Consider the following 19,802-nt stretch of genomic DNA (forward strand, 5'->3'; position numbering starts at 1 on the left):
TCCCATCACAGATATCCTAAGTACTTCTCACTCTCCCCGGATAGTGTTATTTTATCTTCTGGATTCTCAAAATGTTGTTCATATTTTAATAACAGCTATCATGGTGCTTTGGCAGTGGGCATGATGTGATAACATGAATTTGTAGAGGTGTGAACCTGTACCCCTAAATCAGACAGTGTTGTAAATCAACACTACCTCAGTAAACACAGTTCAAAAAAATAAGTCAATAAAAAATAATAGAAATTAATGATCTATACATTTTTTTGATTTACATATCAAACTCCCCCAACTTTAATATTCCTAGTGTTTTGCATACTGCCAGCACATGTAGAAAGCTTTCTGTAATTACTTTGTAGTAAATGATAAGTGACTTGGAGGAACACAGAGAAATCAAAAATAGGTATTTTTTTTATTTTGGTTCTTTTGGAAAGATTAAATATTGACAGAAATGGCAACCATCGAGTTTGGAATAAGATAAATGGGGTCTACTTTGGACATTTGGACACATCTTTATTAAAATCCCAGAGGAGAATGTTAACAATAGTTACTATAGCAGAATTCTCACGTCTAGTTAGAGCTCATCCAACTCAAAGGAAATAGTTGGCCTCGGAAGAAAAGGATTATTGTAAGTTTTTTCTAATATGGTGGAACTCAAATTGTTGAAACAAAGGCAGATATACTTAAAAATTATTTTTCCTGTCATAAGTTACTATCCTTCAGTGTTTTCAAGAGTGAAATTAATGTAACAAAAGAAGTGCTTGTGTATGCATTCACGTTTTTTTCTTTCCTTAAAGAACCTCATACCATGATCCTATAATGGGAAACAAGTATGCAGCTAACAGGAAAAGCACTGGACAACTCAATCTAAGCACAAGCCCCATTAGTAGCAGCAACTATTTGGGATATAACAGTAATACAAGAAGTAACTCTTTGAGATTAAGTTTAATTGCTGACCGAAGAGGTGACCGGCGGCGAAGTAACACACTGGATATAATGGATGGACGGATAAACCACAGCAGCAGTTTAGCAAGGACTAGAAGCCTTTCCTCTCTGAGAGAGAAGGGAATGTATGATGTGCAGCCCACTACTGAGCCCACCAACCTGATGGCCACCATTTTTTGGATAGCAGCATCTTTATTAGAATCAGATTATGAATATGAATACCTCCTGGCTCTTAGGCTTCTCAACAAACTGCTTATCCATTTGCCTTTGGATAAATCAGAGAGTCGAGAGAAGATTGAAAATGTACAAAGCAAACTGAAATGGAATAATTTCCCAGGCCTTCAACAGCTCTTCCTTAAGGGTTTTACCTCAGTATCTACACAGGAAATGACCGTGCACCTTCTCAGCAAACTCATTGCTGTTTCCAAACACACATTGGTGGATCCTTCCCAGTTGTCAGGTGATGTTAACAGAATAGCACCAACGCTTTGCTTTTTAATGTAGTAAATGTAAAATGAAGTCATTTGGTTTGAAATCTACTAATCTCTGGTTTTCCACAGTTTTAGGTTTTTTTTACACGTGAAATAGCTTAAATTTTTGCTGAAAGCAAAAAAAAAAAAAAAATATTTAGACTGTCTAGTATCCCAAGGGGGGAAAAATGGTTTCTGTGAGTCATTAAAAACATACCTTTAACTTTTAAAATGATGTGCAATAAAATTGGTTATTGTTTGCTCTTTTTTTTTTTTGATAGGCTTTCCTCTTAACATCCTTTGCTTATTGCCTCACTTAATCCAGCATTTTGACAGCCCGACTCAGTTTTGCAAAGAAACAGCTAGTCGAATAGCAAAGGTAAGCAAATGTTACACTGAAAGATTATACTAGAGGGAAATTTTTCTGGAAATTTATCTCAAGGGGAGGAATCTCTTAAGAATTTTACTGTCAATTCCTCTGTGAATTTTGCATCTAAAATTTTGTTACACATACAAAGGAGTTATATAGTTGTGATCTAAGTTACAACTGCTTGCATGACAGTAAATAAAATTAGAGTAACCATCCTCTGAGTCTGAGTCTTTTTCTGCTCTGTTTCCTTGCTTTATCCTCTGCCTCTCTGTCAATTTCTAATTCATTCCCTTATTCACTGTCAAACATTTCCTGAGTGCTAGGTTAGCTGCTAGAAACACAATGATAATCAAAGTAGAGAGAAACTCACAGTACTTGGTGCAGTGTGAGCACCAAGTACTCCAAAGGCATGTAAAGCAAAAACCTTTCTCTAGGAAGCCCTGTCTAAGCTGCCATGGAAGGCAGAATGGGAATAACCAAAGTAAGGTTCCTGGATAAGAAACAAAGAACAGCTCGGATAGGGTGTATGTGTGTGTGTGTGTATATATATATATATACACACACACACACACACATATATATATATATGTATATATATGTATATATATACACATATTTTTTTTTTTCTAGGCAGAAGAAACTGTGCAAAGGCTCTATGGAAGAAGAGGGCATAAAATATTTTGCAATTTTGAAATTTCTTTCTCCCTCATGTTTGTCTTTTTCCTTTTAACACTCTTTTATTCTTTGTTCCCTTCATTCTTTTTTTCTTATTTGCCTCATCACTTCTCATTATACCAATCTGAAATGGGAATGTAGCTATTTATATATCTGCAAGCATTTATTTTACAATATTGTTGGTCTTGATTTTAAAAGAATATGATTTGACATTTTAAATCTTAAACTTTCCTCAATAACAGTAAACTCAAATATCTTGCCTTCTGCTTAAACTTGTTCATTTTTTTTATTACATTGAATTGTGAGGAAAAGTCTTTTCAGACTGAAAACGTGGTTACAGGAAGAGTTCTATTAACTTACAAGTAATATACATACAACAGGAAATTAGTTGAACTGGGAGGTGGAAGAGAACAGCAATAAATGTCATATCATCCAAGGCACTAGGAGAAGAAAAATGAGAGTTCCCTGCGACAGAAGGGAACACACATGTAAACTTCTCTGGAAGAACTTTTTATATTAGCAACTTTTTAAAAGCTGAGATTTGATCAACAAGTAGCACAACAGTAAAAGAAAAAACGAGAGTGGAAGTGAAGAAGACACCCACCTCCATGGCCCAAATTTCAAACACTGATAAATGCACAGAGAAAAATTGTCAATTAAATGTAACACTACCCACCCAGTTAATCTCACTAATGGTAGCAAGAATAAGACCCTTTCATTATCTTGATAAACAATATTTAATAAATAACAAGAAAATATTTAATAAGATATCTGTTGAATCCATCCCTAATTGTTTCTAAATAAATATAGATAATAGTCATTTTTTAAAGTATGTATTTATCAAGAAGAGTAATTATTATAGTTAACAGAAACATATTTTAGTTTAAAAATGGTTGCCCAAAACCCAACATATATGTACATTAATGAGATCTAAAAGTGATACAAATAATTTATCAAAATAACTTTCAGTTTAATATTCTAATGACCTGTCAGACAAACATTGTAACAAGAATTTTTTTCCCTACATAAAGGACAAGAAGAAAAATGTAAAGGCGAGGACAGTCTATTAGCTTGTTTTGGGATTTGAAGAAAGTAAAAATAAATTCCCTAATAAAGGAAGCAGAAGCATTTAAGAGTGGCAGCTGAAAGGCATCATATAACTTCCTGCTAAATGCTGGGGTAAAAGGAGACATGGCCCATAGGATGTGGAAGCCCCTTGAATGTCAGTGCTTGGTTGTCATGACCAAGGCAAAGCACAGGAAATTCCTACATATCTTCCTGGCTTTAAAAAAGCCAAATATGATTTCTGTGAGTCAGAAATTGTTTTTTAAGTCTGTTTTTTTTTCCTGCTGAGAGGCACACAAAGGTTCCTTCTGTCTGCTTTCAGTAACCTGCAGGATGTGAATTAAATTGATTCCTTAATTATTCTCTCAAACTGTAGAGAGTAATTTTCTGCCATTATGTGCTTCCTTACTATGCAAATGTGCCTGGTTTTGCTGTGTGAGTCCTGGGAAAATACAGAATTTCAAATTGAGGCAACACTTAGGACAAATATTGTCAATTTTAGCTATTCATCGTGGCAAAAATAGTATGCTGGAAAAATTGTTATAAAATACATTCTTTTTTCAGTCATATTTTAACCTGTTATTCCAAAAACTAAAAAATTAAATATAAGCCATTTGCTTTACTATAAAATTTTGCAACATATTTTCCTAGGAATTGTGTCTTCCTCTTCAAAAGTATGTCTTAAATCCTCCCTGGTGGCGCACCAGTTGAGTGCTGGGTTGCGAGGCTACCCACAGCCTCTGCAGCGCCAGTTTGATTCCCGGCCACCGGTGAAGGTCCCAAATGGCGCGCAGACCTCTCCTGCCGCCTGCTGCTCCCCTCAGCAGTGTACTTCATCAGTCTGCCTCTTCTGCTCTCCGCCCTGGCTCTGATGAATCCTCTCACCCTCCCGTGCTTCTGATTGCACCCACTGCTTGTATAAATAAATAAATAAACCTTCAAAAAAAAAAAAAATGTAGTAACACTGTTTTGGGGGAAAAAAAAAAGTAGGCCTTAAAAAAAAAATCATTCTTTGAAAATACAATTCTATCAGAAATTTTTATTCTTTGGAAAAAATTCTGCTTCAAATTTATTTTAAATTTTTAAAATTAATTTTAAGATTTAGTTTAAAAATTACTTCAAAGTGTGTTTCTGCAGAGTAGCAAGTTATTTAATTTTTTTTAAGTAGTATGATTATATTTGAATTACAAATAAAAAAATACCCCATTTTTTCCTCCCTGGTGTCTATTTTGTATATAAAAAACTATTACATGAATTCACTGCTTTTAATGATTTTATAAAAATAATTTCCAAGTGGGCCTCTCCTGGTGGCTCAGGCAGTTGAGCGCCGCGCTGTGAAGCTGTCCACAGCCTCTGCAGCTCCTGTTTGATCCCGGCTGGCTGGCGAGGGTCCCACATGGCGTGGTAGAACTCTCCTGTCGTGCCCTCTGCTCCCCTCAGCAGTGTATTTCAGTCAGTCTGCCTGTTCTGCTCCCCGCTCTGTCTCTGGTGAATTCTCCCACCCTCCTGCGCATCTGGCCTGTACCCTGGTTCTTGTATAAACAAATACATAAATCTTTAAAAAAAAATAATTTCCAAGTACTGTGTTACTAGTATGCACAGTCTCACATACCTTCGTATCAATGGCTTGTCTTATGAATCAAAGGAAATCAGGAATTTTAGCTAGACATACTGTGGTGATGGTTTTACCATATTTACAAATCTTGAATCTTTGTTATACATCTGAAACTTAGATAGTATGTCAATTATACCTCAAATATAAGTCAATTATATTCACCTAAAAGTTGAAAAATATTTTTGAAAGGTAATATGTTAATAAATACTCTAGACACCTTGTGAAAATACATGCAAAATGGTAAGATGGAAGAAGTGAGGAAAATGAACAAAGGGCAAACTAAAAGAATTTTCAGTGAGGTTAGCCTTGTAGGACAGGTAGAAGAAAAACTGATGTAGCCATGTCCAATTCTGCGTTGTTGCATTTCTGCATTGTTCAGTAGTTCCCAGAAGAGGCTAAAGAACATCCTTACCAGTTATAAAAACTAAGGAGGTGCACTATTTGGTCACTAAGATCCTCCCAAACATTTATGGATTCATATTCCAAAGTACTGTACCAAACAACTCTAGGAAGTCAGTCCGTTTTGCAGTGGCCTTTAAATGATAGACAAAGGACCATGAGAGCTTGTGATGATTTCCTGTAGAGCATCTGGACTCCTCCCTACAGACTGTACTTCATTGAAGGTAAAGGACTCAGTCTCGTGAGAAGTGCAGTGAAATCCTTGCAGTGTAGCTTCTGTGCTGAGGCTCTCTGCAGTGGGCTGCTAACAGTGATGCCCTGGGCCACTTGAAGCTAAGGCATTTCTTCAGCAGCAGAGCAACTCTGAAGCCCGCCAGAAATTCCTGCATTGGGCCTGTCTGCTTAGTTACTTGTGCACTGAACCACGTATGGATTTTATAAAGCAAAACTTTTATATTAATGTAAAATGATATTTAGGGCTATAAAGCCATGCATGGGTCATTATCAAAGACATTTTACAAGAGCATCAAACTGAAAAACACCCATAGAAGTGTTTGACATAGTAATCACCTTTCCATCTCTTCAGTTACTCTCCTAAGGACCCACCTGGTGCTTTTTTCCTTCTCTGTTAAACTTTTTGATATTGAGAAAAAATGCCGTTTAGCTTCAACAGACATCTAAATTATTTAAATACATTGAGTAGGAGATCAGATTTAAACTTGTGTCTCTATTTTAGGTGAATGAAATTATTTTGTTTTTTAGGTTTGTGCAGAAGAAAAGTGTCCAACGCTTGTCAACCTGGCTCACATGATGAGTCTGTACAGCACACACACGTACTCGAGAGACTGTTCTAACTGGATCAATGTCGTGTGTAGATACCTGCATGACTCCTTCTCAGATACCACGTTTAATCTTGTGACTTACCTTGCAGAGGTAAGTTTTTCAAAAATGAGAGAGGGGTGGGTTTTTTAACCGGTCCATGGCAAAATTTTAAACTTATTTCTAGAAGCAGCTCCAATACCAATTGTCTTTGAGAGTGAGTATAGATAACATCTCTGTTTAAAGAAAAATAGAGGTAATTCCTTTTATAGAGAATTTACCCCCCATACGTAGTATTTATTTTTTCATTCACTATCTTTATATAAATTTTTTTTATTTTTATATTCCTCATACAATTGCGACCCCCTTATTTTGACCTCAATCTCTACCCTCCCCGCCCCCAACCTCCTATAGAGTGTCTCTGGTTCATAGTTGTTTGTTGATTTTGTTCATTCACTATCTTTAAGTGATAACAATTCATATAATGTAGGGGCCTCCCTGGTGATGCAAGGAGTTAAGGGCTACTGCAGCATGAGTTCAATCCCGGGCCAGGTAGCTACCCACATGGCCCAGCAGACCTCTCCTGCCTCGCCCACTGCTCCCCTCTGCAGTGTATTTCAGTAGATCTGCCTGTTCTGCTCCCTACTCTGTCTCTGGTGAATCCTCTCACCATCTCACCCCCAATCCCGCACCTTTGGCCTACATCCCAGCCCTACGCCCCAGTTCTGGTATGCATTAACAAATAAATCTTTTAAAAAATACAGTTCAAATAATGTAAACCTCAACTTTTTAAAAATGGGGATCATTTTGAATGTATTTCCTCCTTTATGGTGATTGACATAAAACTCAAAATAATGCAAACCTCACTTTATTTAAAATGGAAAAATGTTTTCAGTGGTCTTGAGCCTAGAGAAGAATGGTTATAAATTTTGTTTCCACAAAATTAATTCTTGGCTTTGAAATCCTTTTTAGAATAATAATGCAGCATGCAAAGGCATTTCTGCTGGCTGTTTTTATTTTGATGGTATATTTGCTTCTTAATATAAAATATGACTTGAAGACTAAAAATGGAATTATAAGAAAAAAACTACCCTAGAACAGTATAAAAAGTTAATATATATTTGTTGAAGAAACGCCTGCACTTTTAGAAAAATAAATTACTGAGTATATAGCCACAAAGAACCCCAAAAGAAATTTCTACTTACTAAAATATCTGTCACCTTATGATTAAATCCCTTCTTTTATAAAACATTACCTTTAGAAATTACACCTAACTCACTATGTAATCTTAGAAGAAATTAGTCATTGCTCAGATATTTTAAATTACTGCTAACCCCAGTTAATTTAGCTAGGTTACTGATCATAAAATGTTTCAGGACTGGTGTGAATTTTGGTGAATTCTGTTAGCCTAACCAGAAACTTAGAGGGTAAATCTATTATGGTTTTCAACATCCTTAATATAAATAGTGAATTTTCTTTAATCTGACTAAAGTTTACTTTTTGATATTTTAGCTGTTAGAAAAAGGATTGTCCAGTATGCAGCAGTCATTGCTACAGATCATCTATAGTCTTTTGAGTCATATTGACCTCTCTGCTGCTCCAGTGAAGCAGTTCAATTTGGAGATCATAAAGATTATTGGCAAATATGTACAGGTACGTGAACATGAAACTTAGAGATAGAAGTCTTCATCTCAGGACAATTTATTATCATAAATCAGAGGCACCTTAAACATCCAGAATAGGAAAGTGGTTATGAAAACATAAATCATGTTTTCAGGAGTATTTGCAATGAGAGAGTAAAACAGTTCACAAAGAGTGCCAAGGAGGGGGACTCTGTGGGTTCTTGCCAATGCACTCAATTGCAAGATACCACTCAAGTTCAGGGTCTCACAACAATGGGGTTTAACAAACAGAAGATTGGGAGAAAGAACGGGTTTCTAAGGCCACAGCTGTCTCATCCAGATAGTGTCCAGCAGTCCCAAGCCAGGGCCACTCGTGCCCCATGGCACTGTCCAATCAATGAGGGCCTGGAGCTGGTGGCACACTAGTCAGTAGTATCCTAGGGTCCAACTCACAGTGGTAGCTGGAGGTGCTGCTCACAGGTGGGGCTGCTGAGGTGACACAGCAGCAGTGCACAGCAACAGTCTGAAGTTCAGGTTGGATAGCAGCAGATGCTGGACTGGACCATGATGGACTCAAAAGCACCAGTAGGTGGTGCCAAAGAACCAGAAGCAGTGGACACTCCGAAAGGTGGCCAGAGTGCTAGTCACCCATCAGTAGTGCTGGTCAGTACCAGCTTTTTGTGAGCTGTTGGTGTGAACCAATAGCCAACAGCTCTTTGAGACACTGGGCCAAGGCTGCTCCTTACAGACAATGTCAGAGGCAAGGCTGAAGGCAGGTGAGGCAGCTAGGTCTCTTCAAAGGTCTAGGTAGATCTGGAAGACACTATATATAGTGTCTCATAAAACTGAAGAGTACATTATAACTTGTGTTCTTTCCTTTGTAATTCAGAACCTCTGTTAAGGATCTCAAAGTTAAAATTTAATAACTTACAAGAGTTTTTGTGAAAACAATATTTCAACATCTATAGTAGTATACACTAATTTTTTGTTTTTGGTTAACTATGTAACACGTACATGTCTATTGTTAAACCAGAGTCCTTATTGGAAGGAAGCCCTTAACATATTAAAACTGGTGGTGTCTCGCTCTGCAAGTCTTGTTGTTCCCAACGACATCCCCAAGACCTATGGAGGAGACATAGGTTCTCCTGAAATATCCTTCACAAAGATTTTTAATAACGTCTCGAAGGAGTTGCCTGGGAAGACCTTAGATTTTCATTTTGATATATCTGAGGTAAGATGCTTAGAAATCGATATAGCTGCTCTGTTGGAAATTTTCATTTGTTTGTTTCTTTAATCTCTCATTCAGCAAGCATTGATTGAGTTCCTACTGCTGTCGATGCTATGAGAACAAGGTATGGGTGGGGGACAAGCCTACTCAGGAAGCTTACAGTTTCTTGGAGAAATAGGCAGATAAACAATGATAAGTGCTCAGTTGGAAGTAAGCTGAAAACACGACAGGAATATAAAGCACATACATCTAGTCTGATGTGAGCTAAATGTTGAAAGGTAAGTAATCCTGGGTAGAGTGTATAGAAGTTTGGGAGAGACAGACAAATCAAAGAAAAGGCAGCATGTGCACATGGAGGCTTGAAAGTGTGAGAAGGCCTGTTGGTCTGGAAACTTCCAAGTAGTATAGTATATCTTGAACAAAACTATAGAGAATGGAGATGAAGGAAATAAAGCTGAAGGCATAGGAGAGGAAGGTTACAGGGATCTTGCATGCCATAGTAACAAGGTACTCTTCTCTTGAAGCAGAAAGAGCTCTTACAGACATTTTAGCCAGAGAAGGAAATACTTGTTTTTGCATTTTAGGAAGTCCATTCTGGTAACAGGATGGAAAAAAAACACTAAAAAGAAAAGAATAGAAATTGTAAGGAATCTGTTAGAATAATTTGGGCAAAAGACAATGTTGGATTGTCCCAAGGGAATTGTAGAAGAAATGAAGAGGAAAGAGATGGTTTTCAAAAAAGACCGAGGGAGAAACGGACAGGTTTTGATGGGAAGGAGAGGAGGGGCTAAGGACAGTTGCTTTGACAAGGGGACGAATGTTAGTTCAAGTCAGAAAAGAATCCAGGCAGACAGATCTGGCGTGGATGGAGAGGGTATGGGCCAAGTCTCAGATACATTAACTTTGAAGTGATACCCATAGTAGTGGATGTTACTGGTAGGCAATTAGATTTTGAGATCTGATGTTTTAGAGCGAAATTTGGGTGGAAGTAACAATTTAAGGGTTGTCAGGATCGTGTCAGTGAATGTTGAAATCATCGAAGGAAAAACATGGCTAAAATAAACTGAGAGGCCCACGATTTTAGGGCTCGACAGAGACTGGGCCAACCAGTCCATAGGCCCTGACTTTGTTACATACTGTTACAAACTTCATGTGAAGAATTTTGACCCCTGCTGGGAACCTCATTTTTCTTTTTCCAGCACTTAAGCCCACTCTTGTTGGCCCTGCTGCCCCTGAAGTTAGGTAGAATTTTTCAAGAGGCAACTTATTGCTCAGTTATTGCAGGGGACTTGAGAAAAATGAAAATGAAGATCTAGTCACTTTTTTTTATTGATTTGGGTGAGACAGATTTTTTTTACATAATGCAGCTAAAGAAAAATTGTTTAGTCTTGTATTAGAATTCATCTAAAGCTTTATTGGTTGTTTTCTTTCAGAGAGAAATCTGTTGCTAATTTTTTAGCAACTATCACCAGAGAATTTCTAACATGAAATCCATAGCATAGGAATGTGTGATAAAGAAACTCAGCTTTCCTTTCTTCTGAGTCAGAAATTGATGATGTAACATTATTTTTGCTTGAAGCAGTGATGAGACTTCTTAAAACATTTGCTATACTTAATTTCAGTTTGCTCTATCAACATTCCCAATGAGTACCTGCCATGTGTAGGCGCTGGAGATGCACTAGAAAAACAGGGGTGAATCAGTAGATCCGGGGGACGCATACAGTAGGAGAGACAGGCACATCAACGAATCAGCATCACATGGCAAATATCCCAGTTAATCCCCCAGATGTGGTGGTGGCTCAGAGAAGGCCCCTTTGAAGTCTGGAGTCGCCATGAAAAGACAAGGATGATGAAGAGTTTTCTTGAATATTCTACGCAAAGAGAGCTTGCATGCCAGTATATAGGTCTATAAAAGCTTGGTATGTTTGGGAAACAATAGCCAGTTTTGCTGTCCTCGAGTGTGCCGTGCAGGAGGGCGCGGTGGAAGTTGAGGTTAAGGAGATAGAGGGATTTGAAGGACATGCAAATGTGCTTACACATTACTTTCAGATGCAAATTCAAAGCACTTCACAAGGCTGAATAAATATAAATGAGTTCTGGAACATCACAGAATTTTTACTCACATAAATTTTAGAAATATTATACATTATATCTGCTGTAAGACACCCCAAAGGTCTCTTCCTCTTTGGAGTTGTTCCTTATCTTGAGTATTTACAAAAACACTTTATTGAAGCTAAGTTAACGGAATGCAGTGGAAGAAGCACCAAAATGTTAACAGACTTTAATTTGGAGTGGTGAGATTTTAGTGATTTTTTTTTAAAATCACTTATATTTTCTGACCTTTCAAAGAGGGTGTATTTTATGATCATGAGAGGGAAGATAGAGGTGGTGGTTTTAAAGAAAGTGGATCTATATATAAACTAGGGATGGACTCTCTGATAGTCTCCTCAGAGACTCAGTTCCAATAAAGTGAAATCTCTTGATTGAAAATAGACATCATTTTAGATTTTTTCATTTTTAACATCTCCCTCATGCTGCTAATCTTTCTTGTTAGGCTATTTTCTGTTTGTGTGTATAAATCCCATCATAGTTACACTGCTCGCCCTCTAATGTTGAAATAAATATTTGAGTTAAACACTGGCATTTGTTTCTGTTTAGACCCCAATTATTGGAAATAAATATGGTGATCAGCATAGTGCAGCCGGAAGAAATGGGAAACCCAAAGTTATTGCTGTCACTAGAAGTACTTCTTCAACTTCCTCTGGTTCCAATTCTAATGCCTTGGTCCCTGTGAGTTGGAAAAGGCCACAGCTATCACAGGTACATAAAAGAACATCCAAACTGTCCATGCACAGGCTACAAGAATCAATTTTATTGTGTCTGAAAACGTGATGACTTGTCTTATCAATAACCTAACAATTGAACTTACCTTTTTCTCTAGCGAAGAACAAGAGAAAAGCTAATGAATGTGCTCTCTCTCTGTGGTCCGGAATCTGGCCTCCCAAAGAACCCATCAGTGAGTAAACGTGGAAGCATGTGCAAACACAGTTTTTAAAAATCATGTTATTCTGGAAGTGGCAGGTGTTCTGTCCTTTCCTTGGCTTTTCCAACTTCTCTAACTCTTGGTATTAACTAAGAATGAAAAAATATATTACTTCTCTTTGTGATGCTGGGCAGTGATGCTAGTTAAGCTCTGAATCAGCTAGACTTCTTCATGAAGACCAGAGGAAAGCTCTGGAGTCATTGCGTGGCTTTTAGAGCAGGACCTCCCATGCAGAGCGACAAAGCTGATGGATGGCTTTTCTGTTGTTGTTGGGTCAGGTTGTATTTTCTTCTAATGAGGATTTGGAAGTTGGCGACCAGCAGACTAGCCTGATTTCCACCACCGAGGACATAATTCAGGAGGAAGAAGTAGCCGTGGAAGATAACAGCAGTGAACAACAGTTTGGTGTTTTTAAGGATTTTGACTTCTTAGATGTGGAATTGGAAGATGCAGAGGTAAGGATGTGGGCTCTCGATTACGACAGGTACAGACTCGTTGCAACTGCATGAGAATGAAGGATTTGACCCATTGGGTCTTTCCTTATTAAAGTCAATGTCAGGCCACTGAAAAGGTAAAAGTCTAAATTCGAACTAAATGTGATAGATTCCATTAGTCAATAGCAGTATAAATCTGAAATAAAAGAGGGACATGCAATTATTTTATCTTTAAAAATATAAAATGAATTTCTGCAATGGTGTTTGTTTTTAATTTAGGATCTGCTTAGACATAAATGTTTTGCTATGAACTGTACAAATGAATGTGCAGCAAAGTAGTAAAAACACACACTAAAATTTATCAAACACTATTATAAAGAGAGTAGCACTCATACTAAATTGATTATTAAGAAGGCTGTGTCTGTCTAGAACTCTCTTCTGTGGCAAATGACTGACATTCTTCCTGTGCCATTCTTCACTACTTTCTAACAATGAAGCCAGCTCTCTCAAATGTCTTGTTTCATCTAATGCCCAAAGACTTTTCTCTCAATTGATTTGGTTTAGATTAAATTGATACTTGGGACAGTGGAGTTGTTTTCTCAATGGAAAAATTGAACAGTAGATTTGTTTGCTCACAAAACTGAGCTGATCCAGAGTTGGAACTTACTTAGATAAGGTCTCTGCAGAGAAACAGGGCCTGCCCCTCTGCCTGTCACCTTAACCTCAGACACCAGCAGTATGGCTGCCGTGCTGTGCGGCCTCACCACCACCACAGCAGCAGTGTTCAGAGCAGGACAACATCACACCCAGAAATGCCCTCAGCCCTCACCCATAGAGAGCAGTTGCTTTCTAAACTCTTCCAGCAAATTTTTTTGTCACATCTCCTCGGCCCAGGTTAATACTTTTGCCACTTTATGGAGCAATAACTGTAACAAAGAGAACAGGACTGCCCTGATTATCTTAGGCTATTTGGAACCTATTCTTGTAGCTGAAGCTACTCCCCTAACTTAGCCTCCAAAACTTAAGTAGCATATATCAAATAGGTCTTAAAAAAAAAAAAAAGGTTTATTTTAAAATTGTTACCAACATCTGTATTTGAGAGCCCCAAATGTCTTTTATCAAGTATCTCTACCTTGTTATCAGTATATTTCGCCTAAGAATTTAGTCATTCCTGTAACTCATGCATTCTTCAGCTTTCTTGAGGGATGTTTCCTTTGGCTTTAATAGGAATGAAATGTAATGGGCTGTGCCACGCCACAGAGCCAGCTTAGGGCAGCCCTTCTCTCTGCTTCAGCTTCCTACAGAATTGACAAAAGATCATGGGGCTTCAATGGAGCCATGTACATATTCCTTCCCAAATACGTAGCCACACACTTCCTGGGAGCCCAGGAACAGTATTATTCAGCACCTTGTAGGGAAGTGGCTTTTAAACATTTTTCAGTGTACGCCATTGTTAAAACATTACAGTACGTTCAAGTATCTACATACACATGCCCTTAAAGTAAGTTTCAGGAACATGCATCTTTATGGTATGAACATTTTCTATTCTCTTCATCTTTTTATTCTATAAGGGCAAGTCACCACCCTCTAAAATTGATTCCACATTCACAATTTGAAAATCTTGTTATAGGAACTAGCACAGACTTGGACGATCAGACAAGGAAGTACATGGATTGAAGAGAGCTGCTTCCCTACCGTAAGGGCCTGAGCAGCTTCTAAATCCTTTTCAAGTTACTTGCAGTTTTCCTTTACAAATTTAAAATTTCTGAAGTCAGGCTCTTGACATTTTAGTATTGGTAAGGTTTCTAGTTTGCCTATTTAAAACCACACTAACTGCCTTTAGGTTTATCCGGTGCCCTAAAAAATTTGTAGTAATAAATAAGGTTTGAATCAGATCTTAATCAGAATAAATTTAAGATGCCCACTGTAGTTCTGCTGATAGTTTAAATCACAGTAGTTTGGGAGGGTTGGTGCTAATTTATGCCTCATAATTACGCCAAATCAAATGATAATGACTTTATAGGGCATAGATAAAGTCTTGCTAAAGTATGGTAACAGAAAATACTTTGCTATAAAACAAGCTGGCACTGAAGCTTCTAAAATACTCTCTTCCCCCAACCTTGAAAGCCCACAGTGGGTGATATATTCACCAAGTATTCATTGAGAGCTGTGGCCATAATATCTTATACTACATAATAATGTTTGAAATATTTCCAGGAGGGTGGCTTTTCAAACTCTGACTTACAGAACTAGGGCTTCTAAAATACCCTGAGAAACAAGGGGCGATCCAAGGACCACATGGACAGAGCCCTAGTCATCTTTTCCCCAAGAGCAGCTCTGGTTTTGTCGGTTTTGCACAGTTGATGTCCATCTAAGTTTCATTTGAAATAAGTATTCCTCTGCTGTATTAAAAAAAAAAAAAGATTTAGAAACCTCTGTTCTAGACAATCCCCTTGAGTAAAGGAATACAAAGGGCTTAAGAATAAATGTAAGAGTTTCATCTGTACAAAAGGAGGATCAGCTTAAAATAACAAAAATATAACATAAATCCTTCAGTGGGTAAAGTTGAAATTTGTCATATTTCCTGTTGACCTTTTGAAGCTGGCAAGGGTGATTTTGATACCTGAGATCTGGATTTTAAACTACTTTATGGTTTTAAAAAAAAATGACCACTGTAGTTAGCCAGAACCATCCTACAGACAAAAATATTGTGAACCTGTATGTTGTCAACTGAATGTGGGTATTTTAAGTCAGTTTTGCATTGTATCAAGTATTCAATCTTTGTAAATTTGAAGATTTTCTTAAAGTTTGTGTTGCCAAAGTGTATCACAGAAATGTTGTTTTAAGTGTCTGTCTGACTTTTTTGCAGTATATTTTGCATAAAAAAAAATAATTTGAATCACATGTTGGCTTCCTGCACAAAGCTTAATCCAGAGCTTGAATCAGTCTTTGGGTTTGAGAAATCAGTTTTCCCCCAAAGGGTAGTGTATATTTAAATGTTTGTCTTCGTTCTTTCTAATTCTGTGTGTTTTCCTTTTTGCTAACCAGGAGCTGCAGGTAAGTTGCAGCCTGGTGTTGTGGGTTGTTTGTTACCTGTGATGTGTTTGTCTTCTCTGTGGTCTCATTTGTGTTTGTATGTTAGATTAGAAATGATCTTAAATAGTAGATTTAGCTGGTCCCCAGTAATAGAAGATAGTCACAAAAATCATTTAGTTAGGACAGGTTATCAACCACATATCTTGATCTCTTTAAATAGAAGTATTTAATGATGTTTTTAAAGTTTCGAGAATTTGAAGGGCTGATTGAAACTCTGCTCATGATGATATATTAAGTATTTTCCATTTGGTATATGTTTTCCTTCTGTATTGCATTTACTGTATTTTTATAAGCATGTTTTTGAGGTCTTAGAAATCGTGTCTTGCTTTTCCAGGGTGAAAGTATGGACAATTTCAACTGGGGAGTTCGCAGGCGCTCGCTGGACAGTATTGACAAAGGAGACACCCCCTCCCTGCAGGAGTACCCGTGCTCCAGCAGCACCCCCAGCCTGAACCTGACAAACCAGGAGGACACGGACGAGTCCTCAGAAGAGGAAGCGGCACTGACAGCAAGCCAGATCCTCTCCCGCACGCAGATGGTAGAGTTCACCTTTTCATACAGGACAGCTTGTCTTGTTTCCCTCTTAACTTCCAACTTGGTAGTTTAATGTCTCTTGATTTTCTGATTTTCATTTCAGCTTGGGTAAAGTACATTCACTGATGTGAAACTACAAAATTGTATGGGTAATGGCGTATCTTGCCAACCCTGACAGAACCAAACACTCAGGTTGATAATGTACACCCCTTGGCTGTGAAGACATTTTTACCTTTGTTTTCTCCTTATCATGCCCATCTGGGCACTTTCAGAGGCCCTACTCATGAGTGACACACTTTATGGCATCAGCATGAACACCCACACTGCTTAATTTGACACCCCCTTTTCTTTTCAGACAAGAAAATGTATGAGGAGAGCTGCTTCCCTACCTCAAGGGCCTGAGCAGTTTCTAAATCCTTTTGTAGTTATTTGCCTTTTTTTCCTTTCTGAATTTAAACTTTCTGAAGTCAGGCTCTTAATGTTTCTTATGTTAAATACTGATCTTGGAAAATGTATAATCCTGTTTAAAAGAGGAAAAATCGTTGTATTTTCCTGTGTCCAATGAATCCCCACTACATTTCAGAGTCTATAAACTCACTGAAGATGGACTATCCTTACAACTTCACTGTTCTAACTTCTTTTTGTCTTTCTGAGTTTCATGGTACTGATTTTTGTTCAAAGCACAGTCAGTTCAGACCTGTGCCTGCTTCCCAATTGAGAATCTGCTGTGCACTTGGCGCTGAAGCCACATGGCATTTACGTAAAGCAGCCCCTGCTCTCAAAAACATCACTGTAGAAAACACAGATCATCACTGTAGAAATAATGAATTTCACTTCAACACTGAGTTAGATTGAGCTCTTCCACTTGGCTAGTTTTTGTTTAGAAAAAAAACTCCCTATATATATATATATATATATATATATATATATATATATATATATAATGAGTACTTCAGTTCTGCTGATGAGTTGCATTAACAGCACCAATTCTGGCATAGACTGAATGGGAGAAAAAGTGACTCTCAAGAAGTCAAAGCAGCTCTTTATAACTAAGTCCCACCCCTATGCCCAACCCCCCCCAAAAAAATCTTACAATATAGAAAATATAGGAAATGCAAGAATCTTTGCAGCCTTAGTGACCATCACTGACTGAGAAATGAATTCCCTATTGTTTCTTCTTTTAGTTGAACAATGGTTCTGCTACAGATGAAACCGTGCCGGACCATCCTGATTTACTTCTTCAGTCTCAGGATTCCACTGGCAGCGTCTCAGCAGAGGAAGTGCTTCAGATCAGAGATGAGACCCCAAGTTTGGAGGCTTCTCTAGATAATGCTAACAGCCAGCTGCCTGAGGTGGGGAGAAAAGGAGGCTGGTGCATGGCCAATCTGGGCTCTTTTTAGCACTGTTACTGTTACATCCCTTGCTTTTCTTTCAAGAGAGTTTTCAGCTGATACACTAATTACTTGATTTGTTTCTAGTATTTCTAACCTGTGAGGTTGTTTTCGACACAAGAGTCAAATCTGATGATTAAAAAACTTGATGGATGAAGGATATGACCTACAGGTTAAAAATAATCTTGAGTGTTTTGAATGAGCATTTTGTGTCGCAGACTGTGATTAGGTTAATGTACAGACGCTTCTCTGGGGACGGGGAGCATTTTCTGTGGCACTGTGTCTTCTCCGAAGGACCGCTTTTTTCTGTTCTTTTTGCTTTGTATTTGGGTTCATGTGATTGGGGCTACGATTAGAATTAAAACCTCAGGCCAGCTGTGTTAGCAGTTGGTTGAATGAAACCTTTGAAAAAGACTGGAACTACTAGTATTGTTTTTGGAAAGGCCTGTGAGAAGTAAGCCAGATTCCAAGCTAATGACTGACCAAAAATAAGTAAGTATTAGTTTTCTTAGTGCTATTTCTAAGATTATAATAGATAATTTTTTTAAACTGTAATCGCTATAGGTCTGTTATATGTACTTGGTAAATATTAGGAAAATGCTGTACTTTTTCACTTAACCAAATCAATATAGTTATTAGGTCTAGACTAATATAATAATTAAATTTCATTATTTCAGTAAGTTGAAGTTTCATATTCTTAAGATGTCAATTTTATGGGTTTTTTTTTTTTTTACAGTAAGCAGACATCTAGAAATGAAGTCATTTCATTAGCTTCCTAATTAATTTTTTTTTAATATTTATAATAGCTGGCGTTCAGGTAATTCAACAAATATTCATGTAGACTTTCCTAGATGTCAGCCATTCCATTAGCTGCTGGAAAGATGAATGAGGCAGGACCCTGCTCTTGAAGTCTATTCATATCTATCAAGGAAGACAGAAAAGTTTAAAAACAGGGTGGGGAAAGCATTTCAATTCAGTATGAGAAACTCATAATAAATGCTTTCAAGGCTTTGTGAATGCTCAGGCGAGACTGCTGAGGTGTGTGTTGCGGGCGATGGTCAAGGACAGCTTTAATAGCTTTTGCAAAATGTGAGGCAGAGGGACTTCATGTAGAAAGACATGACACCGTGAAATGATGTGTTGTGTTCAGGGGACAGCAGGAAATTCAGTGCTTAGAATGGAGGAATACTAGGAGCAACAGAGAGGTGAATAGGATCTGAGACATGAGTGTCCTCTGTGTTGTGCTGACGACTTAGACTTTTACCCTGAGAGGATAGGAAGTCACATGAATTTTCATTCTTTCAAGAGATAGCGATGATGTGACCAGCACTGTACCAGATACCTAGAGGGGAGCATGGGGCATATGAGCACTCAGGCACCTAAGCAATAGGTACTGAGCCCCACCACATGCTGGGCATCGTGCTAGGCACTGTGTAAAGCAAAGGATCCTGGCTTTATGGAGCTTAATTCTTTTTTTTTTTTTTTTTTTTTTTAAAGATTTTATTTATTTATTTATTTATTTATACATGCACTGGGTACAGTCAGAAGCGCGGGAGGGCGAGAGAATTCACCAGAGCCAGAGCGGGGAGCAGAGCAGGCAGAAGGACCGAAGTACACTGCTGAGGGGAGCAGCGGGCGGCAGGAGAGGTCTGCGCGCCATGTGGGACCCTCCTCCGGTGGCCGGGGAGCAGCCGGGGATCGAACCGGCACCGCAGAGGCCGCGGGCAGCTTCGCAACCCAGCGCTCAACCGCTGTGCCACCTGGGAGGCCCAGCTTAATTCTAATAGTAGAAACTTAACAAGCAAAACAAAAATATCAACACTATATCAGAAAGTGATCCTCTTATTCATACTAAGAAATCTTAGCAGCAATGTGGACTTGATGAGGGAGAGAGATTCAGTGGCACTTCAGGTGAAGCTTAAGTGACGAGAAGGAGCTAAACCTTGAATTTGTGGCAGAAGAGTGCTCCCTACCGAGGGAACAGTGTTCAAAAGGCCCTGGTGCATCTGAACAAACAGCTGGCCAGTGGGCCAGAAACACAGTGACACAGAGTAGAGGGAGATAGTGGGGTGGGCCTGAAGACCACTGGAGGATTTTAA

At 38.2% G+C, this 19,802-nt stretch overlaps 1 protein-coding gene across 2 annotated transcripts in view; it reads left to right on the top strand.

Moving 5' to 3' along the window:
- The window catches only part of FRYL (FRY like transcription coactivator), a gene marked incomplete at both ends in the record, with an annotated part of 139,115 nt that overhangs the window by 102,250 nt on the left and 17,063 nt on the right, over positions 1 to 19,802 (top strand). For both annotated transcript variants that reach the window (XM_084233592.1, XM_084233593.1), the window contains 10 exons: positions 795 to 1,402; positions 1,694 to 1,791; positions 6,299 to 6,469; positions 7,868 to 8,008; positions 9,011 to 9,208; positions 11,864 to 12,025; positions 12,147 to 12,221; positions 12,527 to 12,703; positions 16,113 to 16,316; positions 17,497 to 17,664. In XM_084233592.1, the coding sequence (XP_084089718.1) occupies positions 795 to 1,402; positions 1,694 to 1,791; positions 6,299 to 6,469; positions 7,868 to 8,008; positions 9,011 to 9,208; positions 11,864 to 12,025; positions 12,147 to 12,221; positions 12,527 to 12,703; positions 16,113 to 16,316; positions 17,497 to 17,664 (2,002 nt within the window). The remainder of the gene's footprint in view (positions 1 to 794; positions 1,403 to 1,693; positions 1,792 to 6,298; positions 6,470 to 7,867; positions 8,009 to 9,010; positions 9,209 to 11,863; positions 12,026 to 12,146; positions 12,222 to 12,526; positions 12,704 to 16,112; positions 16,317 to 17,496; positions 17,665 to 19,802) is intronic.

Source organism: Talpa europaea, assembly GCF_964194135.1.
Source record: "Talpa europaea genome assembly, chromosome: 5".
Taxonomy (NCBI): Eukaryota; Metazoa; Chordata; class Mammalia; order Eulipotyphla; family Talpidae; genus Talpa; species Talpa europaea.